At 39.5% G+C, this 13,066-nt stretch overlaps 1 protein-coding gene across 1 annotated transcript in view; it reads right to left on the reverse strand.

Moving 5' to 3' along the window:
• Nucleotides 1-643: 643 nt before the first annotated feature.
• CHSY1 (chondroitin sulfate synthase 1) overlaps nucleotides 644-13,066 on the reverse strand; it is a 113,148-nt gene continuing 100,725 nt past the window's right edge. Inside the window, exon 3 of the mRNA XM_034784285.1 lies at nucleotides 644-3,985. Coding sequence (XP_034640176.1) covers nucleotides 2,393-3,985 — 1,593 coding nt within the window. The 3' untranslated portion in view covers nucleotides 644-2,392. The remainder of the gene's footprint in view (nucleotides 3,986-13,066) is intronic.

Consider the following 13,066-nt stretch of genomic DNA (forward strand, 5'->3'; position numbering starts at 1 on the left):
AGACCAACATTTTCAGAAGCAGTCACCGATTTCATTTGCTCACCCCAAGAAACTTCAGGCCTAATTTCTAGAAGCGTGCAAGACCCAGAGCTCCTATTGAAACTAACAGAAACAGTGGGTTCTCAGTACTTCTAAAGATCAGCAGCCACTTTACATAATCCCATGACTCCAGGAGTTGGAGGTTTAAGAAAAACACCAACTATTGAGAGAGTTCTGATAAAAATGGAAGAGGCAGCAGTGAACAGGTGCTTAGCATATCTGAAAAATGGGTCTTAATTTTTATCATGCATAGAATATATAAAATATTACAAAGTTATTCAACCTGGTAATTGTGTGCATTCGTTTTACCATTGGGCTAGCTTCATACATCTTGATTATCAGCTGAAGCAGTATAAATCCTCTTCTCACAAGGCAGACTTCAAAGATCTCCATTAACAAATCTCAACAGTAAACAGTAGTAGTAGGGGTGAAACACCTTTTTTCAAGGACTATTGCATCTGAAATTTGGCACAGATGGCAAGAACTTGTGTATATATGGTACTTTATTGTTTGGCTCATTTCATTCCCAAATCTTTGCTATAATACTTACCCTAAACTGTGCCTGCTGCGTAAGATGAGGACTGAGGCAGACAACATGATGAGATAGGATTGCAAATAAAAATCTTTATTGCATCTTAGGACCAAGTCTTTCAACACTTTCCATGCATTGAATCCATTATAAGTATCTACATCCTTGGGGGTGTCACCAAAAAAAACAACGACAGTTGTAGAACAATGAATCTAGACTAGTTGCAAACGCAATTCACATTCCATAAATGTGTAACCACTGATTATTTTCCTATTGGACTATTCAAGCAGTTACTCCATAAAGACCCCTTAAAACTTGGTAAATCAAATCTAAGTACTGATTTTCATTCTCTTTGACTATCCTTCACCTCCCAAAGAGTAGGTCTTTATATTACTGAAATGGAACTAGGGCAAAGTGGTGTTGACGAGTACAATAGAAAAATATAATTTTTCACTGGCTTTATCTTTAACTTCTGAGCCCAATATATGATCTGCTTCAACAGCAATTTTCATCAGTGTTCTAAGTCTCAATGCAAAAGAGTTCCCCCTCCTTCTGTTCACTTTAAGGCACTTCATTTGTATGTTTATTTAACCTTTACTAGGTGATAACTCAGAGGGGTCATATTGTTTCTACTCAACATTCTCTCTCCCAGGTTTATCTTAGAGCATCAAAACAATTCCCAAGGTTATTTAAGTTACTCAGTAAAATTTTAAAAGGAATTTGGAATAAAAAATACTTTCAAAAGAAATCTTTGGAGATCACAGTTTACTGTAAGTAAGATGTACACTACCTTAAAAGTGAGAAAAAGCAATACATTCCTAATAGATATATAAATAAATGACTAACAGATATTCAAGAAAAGGGCAAGAACCTAAAACAATGGATATTAAATAAATTAAAGGTCTATCAGATAAAGAAAACAAAAGAAACTAGTAATCAAAGAATGTAACAATTGTTCCCATCAACATCTTGTAACTGACTGTACAAAATGAATGCAATCAGATGCAAGTTTCCAATGTTCTCATTAGGGATTTCAAATTTTGAGTTGTGTACCTGGTTTTGCAGTGAGAAATTCTCATTTCTCCATCCCACACTCATTACAATTTTGCATTTCACCATCATACAGTCTCTGTTCTAGACTGGAGAACAATTTAGAATCCACAGAATCCACCATGGAATTTTTAATGTTAGATCCACATATGGACCAAATGTCAGACAAAACTTACATATGGACTAAACTGATACAAGTTTATCAAGTGTGCTTCTTTTCCACACACCCCTTCAAAAAGCTGCTCGGCCACAAATAAGCAAAAGTACATTTTTGGTTGAAGTAATCAACCTATTGAAATACTCCTGAAATTAATAACCCAACTATTGCCACACTGTTTTGAATTGTTCTAACACAATTTGAACATTATGGCTATTTAAAAAGAGTAGAATCTGTGTAATGTAACAGTCACAACACAACAGTTAGGTACAGTATTTTGCTTGAATGTTCAGGTTCCAATTTATAGAATCCTAGCAAAGAAGACAGCAATGGAAAACGGTTTAAAAAGGAGGTCCTTTGTTCATATGGAAACCTTATTTCAAGTCATCAGAATTATGCAGATCTGCAAGATAATACTCAGCCAAAATGTTTGTTCAAAGGCAAATATCAATCACAGTTTTGTTCAAAAAAAAAAGCTCATTCTCAAAAGAGTTCTTGGTAAGAAAACATGATTTCTAAAATATATCCTTGTGTGGTCTTTAAAAAATGAGCTATCAAAACATTTTCCAAAAATAAATTAGATAATTAAAAAAAGTCTTCTCCAGCATAGCTGGACATTAGGCTGTCCTCACTGAGCCATTAGTATTGCTGCTTTTCCCAAAGCTAGGGTCATTTTTTTCAAGCCATAGTTCAGCCAACTGTTGTGTGGACCCATAAGTTGAAGCTTTGGACCCCAAGCACATTTTATATTGTTTCGGATCAAGATTGGGGTCACAAAAGACTGGATGATGTACATGAACAACTCCGATTTCTTGGCTTCGGAAAGTCTTTAAGCCAGCTTGAATGACTTTGTTAAATAGGTCCACGTCCTCAAGGCCCCAACCTTGGATAGAGACATCAAAGCCACCTGCTCTAAGGAGATCACCTTTGTAAATACAAGTAATGCCAAAGCCATAGTTCCTCCAGAAACCTGTTTTCTGGGTGAAGGCAAAATGATTGTCACTGGGAACTTTTCCACTATAAACTATCTTTGGATCATACTGACTAAAGATGACTGGAAAGTATATTTGTTGGCCCAAAACTGTATTGGCTCTACATCGTTGGAGAAACTCTGTGGTAAACACTAGGTCAACGTCACAGAAGAAGAGCAAAGACTCATTTTTAAACTGAGAAGATCCAACTTCAAGAGCCAGAGCTCTTGAGAATTCCCCAGACACTGGCAAGATCTGCATATCAGCCTTGGGGTACTTAATACGGTAATCTCTCATCAATTCAACTTGCTTCGCCTTATCAGGGTTTGAGTCAGAATTGAAAAGCAGGACGACCAGCTTGACGTTCTGACTGGGAATGAGGCAAGTTTTCTCAAAATTCCCCATGAACCTAGCAAACATCTCAAAGCGTCCGGACAGAGGAATCAAGATGTTGATCTTCTGGTCTTTGGGCTCCTTCCGCTCTGCTTTGGATCCAGTGAGCTGGAATGGAACAAACATCTTCAGTGAATTGGACAGGAAAGACAAGGATCCAGAATCTTGGTTAATTTTGCTGGCCAGCTCTTTGGCATCTATCTCTTCATGCTCCATAAACTGGATCTTGCTGAATGTCTGCTGTAGGTAGGCATGCCTTCTGACAGGCACGGTCATCTTCTTTCCCTTGTGTTTTTTGTATAGAAGCAATAAGTCAAGAACATACTCTGCTCCATACATAGGATTAACTCTACGATAGCCGTATTGTATCTCCTTGAAATCAATGATCCGCCCTCTGGTCTTAGCATTTGCATTGATCATTTCCATGACCTGCATAACAATGTCATCCAATGCTTCACGCTGAGATGAGTCCATCCCTCTCCGAGGGGGCTGTCCATCAGCTGCAGAATAGAGATACTTTCCCGTAAGGAACTCCCATTCCAAGACCTCCTCACGTTGGCGTGGCTGGAACCTCATAAAAGAAGGTGGTATCCCCAGCTGAAGGTCATCTTTGTGTATTTCTGCATTGCTGTATTTGCTCATCAGGACAATTTCTCTGTGCAGCTGTATAGTCCGGTAACGCAGTTCTGCGATTTTGCGACTCAGCATGTAACTATGAAGTCTATACTGGTACGGTGGGTTCTTGTTGGGATGCAGCGTTATAGCTCGGTGTATCTTGCTATTTCTAAGGTCTTTGATGTAGCCTTTTTTGTTCTGCTCATAATTTTCATAAAACAGCTGCTGCATCTAAAAAGAGAAATATTAAGTTACTATTTTTGCAACATTAAGATTTTAGCAGTAGTGTATTTGTGACAGTTACCCCATATAGCCCTACTGTATGAAAATGCCTCCTTGCTTATATGACCAGAAGTCTTTCTGAATAAGCTGTTCTCCATTTTAGGCACAGGTTGTAGGGATACCAGCTGCTACTCAAAGGAATTAAGAGGGTTATTCATTGTAAACTGGTGAAAGAAATATCTACCAAGGATTGGGATTATGATGTCCTACTCTAGAAATATTATCTGAACAACTCATTTTTAGTCTAAGACAGAAATATCAGATGTGTGTTTTTATTCTCTACATTATAAAATGAATCGCATTTTCCTGTTTTTTGTTTTTGTTTTAAATGGCATATGGAAAGGCAAGAACATTGTATTCAGAATAAGTATGTTTTCATTATCATGTCCTTTTAAACTTTTCCTTTACGGCCAAACTCTTCTAAAGAAAAAGGGTAACAGAGTTAAACTTGTAGAATACCAGTGTGAAACCTAAACTAAACATTTTTACCAAAGATGCTAAGTACTATGTTTAATTTCTGCATTAGTAAACATGAGGGAACCACATTACACATATCAGGATTCAGTCTCTGTGGTAGGGGGTGATGAGGTCCACAATTTTTTTTTTAAATTTAAGTATCTCAAATAAGATACAGAGTTTAAATGATAACAGGTGCCTTCAAAAAGTACCAACAGCAGTTTCATAAAGTAAGTAAAACATAAGGTACATATACAGTAGAAGAGTGTTTCTCAAACTTGGGACGCCGCTTGTGTAGGGAAAGCCCCTGGCGGGCTGGGCCGATTTGTTTACCTGCCGCGTCCGCAGGTCCGGCCGATCGCGGCTCCCACTGGCCGTGGTTCGCTGCTCCAGGCCAATGGGAGCTGCTGGAAGCAGCGTGGGCTGAGGGACGTACTGGCTGCCGCTTCCCAAGTTTGGGAAACACTGCAGTAGAACATAAGTATTCTTAAAATGGGAATTGCTCTATTTAAAAATAACGAGGTGGCAGGCTGAGACTGGTCTACACTGAGAAGTTATATCTGCATAGCTGTGTCTCTCCGGGGAGTGAAAACTCCATACTCCTGGGAGACAGTCAAGCCGACCTAACCCCCAGTGGAGAGAGTGCTAGTTGAGGGAAGAATTCTTCCGTCAACCTAGTGAGCACCTCTCGGGAAGGCGAATTAACTACAGTGATGGGAGAAACCCTCCTGCCTCTGTAGTGTTTACACTGAAGCACCACAGCGGTGCAGCTGTAGCAGTTCAACCGTACACATAGTCTGAAATATTTTAAGACAGAATGAGTCTAAGTGTCACATCTAAGAATGCAAGCCCATTCAAGCAGTGTGCTAAATGCAAATCATAAAAGAAGAAAAAGAAATAACAAAATGAAGTCTCCATCTTAAAGATGCTAAAAGAAAGGCAGTTAAAGCGGCCACCATCCTTATGTGATCCTGTTGTGTCAATGTACAGCAGCTAGAAGTTCCATTGCATGGGTCTCTAATTGCTGTTTGTCCTAAATTAAGTTGTGGAGGAGTATAAAGAGATGCGTGTACACATACACACTCATATACACACACACACATACACACTCATATACACACACACACACACACACACACACACAGTGTTTGGAGTGCAAGTTGCCCACCACACTTTATAGGCACCTAATTTGCTTGGTCTGACTCACCATTTAAGAACAATGTTATATTAACTATAGTTGCATATTACTTGCAGTGGGCACATTACTGCAACGTGGTCAGGGGAAAAACGATATGGGGTAGTAATGCAAGTAATCACCATTTCTTTCCCTCTCCTTCCCATTTCTTTGTCGTTCAAAACATTTGTCCTTTCCTATTCTACCTTCCCCATGTTAAGTCATTCTTCCATCTTGTCAATGTAAACTGTAAGCCCTTTGGAACAGAATCTGTCTTTTACTAGGTGTATGTATATTGCCCAGCACAAAGGGGACCTGAACTTGGTTAGGGCCTCTAGGCTATAAAAACAGGTCAACTGACAAGGAATACATACCCTTTTGGAGTAGTGCATGATAGAAACTCTCCCAGATAAAGAAGTAGGGTGTTACTGGGGTGGAACTTAATCCAACTGAAACTCAGAGTAGGTGCGGTTAGAGTTAAACTGATTTAGGCCTTCTTCAAGAAACCAGCTCTGAAGCATGGTTCCCATCCTGCCCTCCCTCCCTTTTTAATTATGTGTATGTTGTTTCTGTTACTAATAATGGGTTACTGTAGCATATTTTGAGTCTTGTAGTTTCTGTTAAGATTTCTGGGATCCCCGTGACCCCATGTCACACCCACTTAGAATCAATCTTGTAAACACACTGTTTATTACAATGGAGAATTTATATAGCATGAACAAAAATATTGCAAGAGCACAGAGTTAGAGCATGTACTTTAATTCTAAGCTGTCTCCACCAGGCATGTCTTTTATATAGATTTATAGCACTAGATGTAATACCACAGATAGATACTATCTGTGGATTTCAACAGTAGTTCAACTGTCTGAATACAAGTGAAGGCACAGATTTCCATAGGACTGTGGAAAGCAAGATATATGATTTTATATTGTTTCAATAGGTAGCTAGTGTCAGGTTCTTGTTTTGTTTTTTAAACAGCACTGATAATAGCATTTATTTTCAAATTCTGTTTTGGATTTAAAAAGAAAAACAAATAAATCAAGACCATACAACCTGAGAACATTTATTCTAAGATACCAAACCAGGGCACTCAAACACCCACAATAGGAAACAATCAAAAGCAGAAGCATTTTTAGGTTACTTTACTCAACAAAGTTTTAATAGAACTCTGACGGGTAGGAAAAATGATATGAAACATCTGAATGCAAATTAAGATATGGGCCATTAACTAACTTTCTGAAACAAAAGTAATTGGTATATTTTAAAGGACTACAATAGGTGCTTGCTAAGTAGGAATAAAATGTTAGCAGTGCAAGTTAAAGCCCAGATAATTTAATACTTTTTTCCCCTCTCTCTTCTAGCAGAGCTGATTTGAAAAGAAAAAAGTAGACTTGACTGCTGTTTCAAGTGTTAACTCAATGCAGTTTAAACAGAAAGCGTTAAATTCCTACCCAGCCCTCCCAAAGTGGAAATTCTAACAAACCACTCACTGCAGTTGAGCTACTAGGCAGTGCTAGAATGCAGATATACAACTAATTAGAAGGCACCAAGATTTCCGGAGAGTTTGTATATAAACATGTTTTTCAGAAGAATAGCTTGCAAGGATATTTTAATTGCTTTTCCTATAACACTTCACGTCCCCTCCCTCCCAGACAAGCCACTCCCCATGTACTTCATAAGCAAAAGTAGGCCCTTATGGCCTCTTGTACACGGTGGGCCTGATTCTCTACTCATTGATGTGGACGGCAAAGCTCCCATTGACTTCAATGGTAAAGGATATTTAAAAATAATATTGAGTCATTCTTGATATATAGGCTTGGTCTACACTACCAATGTATGTTGGTAAAATTGCATTGCTCAGGGTGTGGAAAATTCACACCCCCTGAGCGACACTGTTATCCCAACCTAACTGCTGGTGTAGACAGCACAATGTTGGCTAAGAGGGCTTCTGCCATTGACACAGCTACCCGCTCTTGGGAAGGTGAAGTACCTATGCCGATGGGAGAAGCTCTCTGGTTGGCATAGGTAGTGTCTTCACTCATTGCTACAGTGGTGCTTAAAAGCCGCTGCAGCACTGTAGTGTAGACAAGCCCTAAGAGCCCATTTAAAAATGCTTTATAAAGGGCTAATAAATCATTAAGAGATGTTATAAGCATATTATAGACTTAAGTAGTTTGTTATAGGTGGTTATGCATCAATAGAGGGTGTCATAGATGGCTATATGTAGCTTATTGACCGGCTGAATTAACAATCGATTACCCATTTATTAAAACAACTCATTAACCCTGAGAGAGAGAGAGAGAGAGAGAGAGAGAAAAACCATCTATTCAGCAACTCATTTTTTCACAACTCAACCACATTATCTTGTGCAGCCTCACTTGCCCTACTGCCAGTGCATTCTGGGAAAAAACTGAGCAGTTAACCCACAGTGCCTCCACAAAGGACGGAGTGCTCCAGAGACACGCATACAGAAGGGCACAAGCACCATATAATGCAGCATACTCCGGGATGTCCTATTGCACACAGCTAGAAAGAAAAGGACTACCTGAATCAGTTATATAGCTAGCTCCCCCCGACCCCCCATCTTCACCTTTGGGATGACTCGATTAAAGAAAAAAATCACCATGTTTTAGCCTACATCACTAACAAGGACAACCCGTGGTTAGCAATCACAGCTACTACCAGAGTAGTTGTCATATCCATGCAGAAGGGGGGGGGGAATGACTTAGCAGCACCACTGCTGAGAAGGATCTAGGAGTTGTAGTGGATCACAGCCTCAACATAAGTTAGCAAATGCAATTTTAGTTGCATTAACAGAGGCATAGCATGCAAGTCCTGGAGGTTTTAGTACCACTCTTCTCAATTCTGGTTATGCCTCAGCTGGAGTACAGTGTCCAAGTTTGGATATCAATGTATAGAAAGGATGTAGAGATGAGTGAGGAAGATGTTTGAAGGAATGGAATACAAGCTGAAGGAACTGAGTATGTTTAGTTTGGAAGAGAGGAGATATGGGAGTTATCTTCAGATACTTGAAAGGCGGCCATAAAAAAGATGGAGAAAAGTTGTTCTCTTTTGCCAATGGAACAGACTTGCTTGGGGAGGTCACGGAAGCTTCTTCACTGGAGGTTTTCAAAAGGAGGCTGGATAAACATCCGTCTTGGATAATTTATACACAACAAATCCTGCATCTTGGCAGGGGGTTAGACTAGATGCAGTCCATTCTAACCCTATGATTCTATGTCGGGGGACACAATCCATGGCACAATTTTGCCATGCCAGCTAGTTATATATCTGTTTAAAGGTTAGCATATGCAAGGGCCCTGATCTGAAAGCATTTGGTCATGCCACCAAAAGGATTGCAGCCATGTTTGCTATTTGCACATTTCATTTTTTCAGGATTTGGAAACACTAAACAGTTATGACTTTTTTGGTTTTTAACCTAGCGACCATCAAAATGTGTAGACAGAAATCCAGAAGAAAAGATCAAATGATAGCAAGGTGGTCAATCTGTGAAATGTACAGTTCTCTACAGGACATTATGTGCAAGCTTTTGCATGACAAATTGGTTATTAGAGCCTCGTTAGTAAAACATGTATGGAAACTCCTCATTTGGAACATACTTCTCTAAGTATTTTTTTTTTAAAAGAACCTTTCATGGTTATTATTTTGGTGATTATATTCTAAGCATGCTTTATTCTAATGCAGAGTACAGGAAATACAGGGATACAAAGAGGCGCTACTCTTTATTAACCAGTATTTACTCTAGACCTGTTGAAGCCTTAAAATGCCCTAATGTTCCCCAATATGTTAGAGACTGAATGTTTAAACTGTGGTACAGCTGTTGTGGGCACTATGGGCTTGGAGCCAAAAGACTAACTGAAAGAGTGTTATGTTGATCATTTTAAATGAAGAAGTCTTTTGCAGGCAAAAAAAGAGTGTATTGGAGAAAATGGTCTTAAAAAATAAGGCCAATATATACAGAAACTGGCCTGCAGCCACAGAATAGCCCCATAGGACATGCTCTCACAGCTCCAGATTGTTCTGTCACAGGCCAGGAAATACAGCTCCACAAATGTCATGAAAAGCAGCTCTGGACAACTCATGTTATATGGCATATTTATGAATACCCGAGATGCACTTTAAATACAAAACCTATCTAATTAAAACCTAGGATAATAGCTAATGTTGCATGGCTCAGGAGAACTTTGTTCGACAGCAGGTGAGCATCTGATCTCGGCAGCAGGTGAGGGGCACTCTTCCAGAAGAGAAAAGAAAGTGCATAAGACGACCACACAGAGGCCTTGTCTATAGTTTTATTGCTTTAACTACGCCAGCCTAAAGCAGCCTCCTCCTCCCCGCACAGTGTAGGTGCAGTCATATGGGTTTAAAAGTGCTTCTATTAGGACAGTTCAGCGACGTGAAATAAGCTTTCCTGATATAAACCACCTTATGCCAGTTCAATTGCATCTACATTCATGGTTTTGCCACCTTAACTATGTCAGTAAAAAAACAACAAAAAAAACCCAACCCCTTTGTGCGGTTCTGCTGGTAAAATGTTCAACGCTTAGACCAGGCCACAGGATAAAAGTCTTTTCTTTATCATTGTGGTTTGTGCATTTTTGGGGGTGGTGGGGGAGTTTGCAGGAGATTCAAGTACCAGATCTTTGAGCATGAAAGGACATTGAGGATTCTTCGTAATGACTCTTCATACAGGTTTCTGCATTTTAAATTTGACTGTGTCACATGCAGCCCCTACAGCTATTGCTGTGGTGCTCAAAGATATCCCGTACAATGGACGTTACTGTGTTTCGGGGAAAAGGATGAACCGTGATTTCCTACGCATGTCACTCTCACCCTTTAAACACAACCTCTCAGTTTGCCACAACAAGAAGAGATACAGAAAGCGTCGTATACAGCGCTGACCAATACAACATTCAGGCCCCAATTCAGCAAAGCAATGAAGCACGTGCTCAGCCCATCCTTTTTAACTTAAGCACATGTTTAACTATCGTTGACTCTAATGAGGTTTGTTTTAAATAAAAGGGAAAAATATTGTTGGACAAATCTCAAACAGGATCTCTAACACGGTTTTGGAAAAGAACGTCAAGGGTGCTACAAAATCGTTTTAGGCTCAGAACCTATGTATTAAATAATTCTAAGCCTGCTCTTCAGAAAGAGTGAGCTGTACTTGGCAAAATAAACTTCTTTTTATGATATTACAAAAAACAGTGCTGCTGGTGGTTTCATTTAAGCGTCTAGAGTCTGCTAAGGCTCTCTCAGGATCTTCATTCCAACAGTGCCGTGTGTATTGCTGACCTCTATGAAGCTACTGCTCCCCCTCTCTCCAGTGTGTTTTAAAAGGGAAGCCAAACAACTTGGACAACTTTAAAGTACAGCAAATCCAAGGTCACTGAATTCCCAAGGAATGTCTAGTCCAGCTGTAAATTACAGCAGTGACTGCGTTTGAGTTTAATCTTTAGTTTACAATAGTTTACAATGCAACTACTTCATTAAGCAACCGACCTTTTTGCTTCATCTCAATAAGCACAGAAGCTTAAAAATCTGTCCTCAATTTGCCCATTTCCAGTTTCTCCAAACCTATTAATTTCTAATAGATCATACTCTCCAAATTCGAATCTCTTCTCCTTCCTACCACCCAACATAGTCACTTGTCCAAACAGCAGTTCTCCCTCCAATGTTAGTGTGATATGTCTGCCGATGGTCGCTTTAGTATCATGGAATTAGCACTACGAACAGACCACAGTAGAAAGGAGTTTAAAGAAAGAATATAATAATTTAAGATCTCCTGGTTATGAAGTGGAGGAAAGATGGAAAATAAACCTTTTCATTTTGTTTTGCAATGACCTTTTCCTGTGATCTAGACAAGGGAACTAGTCAGTTCGCTGCAGTTGGAAAGTGAAGGGTCCTCTCACCCCTGCCCCCAAATTCAGTAATGAAAAACAGACTGGGACCCTTAGTGGTTTAAAAAAAAAAAAAAAGAGAGAGAGAGAGAGATAGAGAGAGAGAGAGACGAGACAAGAGCTTTCACAAGCATCTTTCAGGAGGAGATTATTGCATGGTTTGTTTAAATAATGTCTTCCCCTTTGGAACATATAACATACTAGCCACACAGCTGCCATCACTCCAGTTCTATAAAGTCTCAGGGCTGCTTCTTTGCAGTTATTTTATTTTTTTAAAGCAAAAAGCAGAGCCCTACTCTGCAAGTATTCTGTATCACAAAAGAGAAACAAAATAAAAAAAAAAAAAAAACACCATTAAAACTGGCTTTTTGAAGAGATTAGATTTGGTTATGCAAACCTCACAAGGTTTGGCTGTAATTTAGGATTCTGCTTCCAAAAGGATTCTTTCTGACTTAATAGGAACAAAAGCAAGGTGTGCGCCAATAAAAGCTATTAAATGTTCTACCCTACAGCTACTAAAGAAGTGCAGCATCATAGGTGTCGATGACTAATTTATAAATCACATTCACTTGAGAAAGTGTGTTCAAAATTCATTTTGAGCATTTCCCGATTAGGAGTCCAGTGGAAATGCACTGTTTTGTATGTGGGTCTGTCTCACTTGAGCTCAGACATCAACCTGTGGGAAAAGTGATTCAGCTTTCCTTCACAAATCGAGGAGCGGCTGCCTTCACTGATCCAGACAAAATAGGAATGACGTAGTAGTAACTCACTTCTGATTTGTTCATTTAAGGCCAGACGCAGGGACTGTACCAAATTACTTTCATACCAAATATTTTGTGTGTTGGATTTTATTGTTCCTCTTAGGGCTGGTCTACAGTATGCAGTTAGGTCGACGTAAGGCAATTTACGTTGACCTAGTTATGTCAGTGTCTACACTACAGCCTTCCTCTTGCTGATGTAAGTGCCCTACTACACAGTGCCCTTTAAATCACTGCTGGAGAAGCTGGTCCCGTCCGGCGCGGCATACCGGCTCACTTTCACCTCTGGGTGCAGCATCAATTTCCATCTTGTATTTTAACGATGCAATAGCACACCAAGGTTTAGAAATAGGATTCTCCATAGAATGGACCTTGTTTGCCAAACTGACCTTATATATAGATTTTTAAACAGGGTGTTTTCTCATCCAGTAGTAGTTCTGTTCTTTTCCACCTCCTGTGTATGGCAATATCCTCTCCTCACAGAGAGGCTCTGCACCGCTTGGGATGGGGAGGAGGGGAACACTATGGCTACTTGATAGCCAACAGAAAGGATCATTGCTCACAAATATGAACATGATAAATTGAGGCCGTTAAAGTACTTAAAATCAAAACAAGAAAATGTTACAAAGAAAAAAAGCACAGAAGTAAAAGACAGCCTTCTCTTAATAGTTCTCTCACTACCTCATTATTGAAAACCATTGCTTAGAGAATTAGAAATGGC

Source organism: Trachemys scripta, chromosome 10 (genome assembly GCF_013100865.1).
Source record: "Trachemys scripta elegans isolate TJP31775 chromosome 10, CAS_Tse_1.0, whole genome shotgun sequence".
Lineage (NCBI taxonomy): Eukaryota > Metazoa > Chordata > Testudines > Emydidae > Trachemys > Trachemys scripta.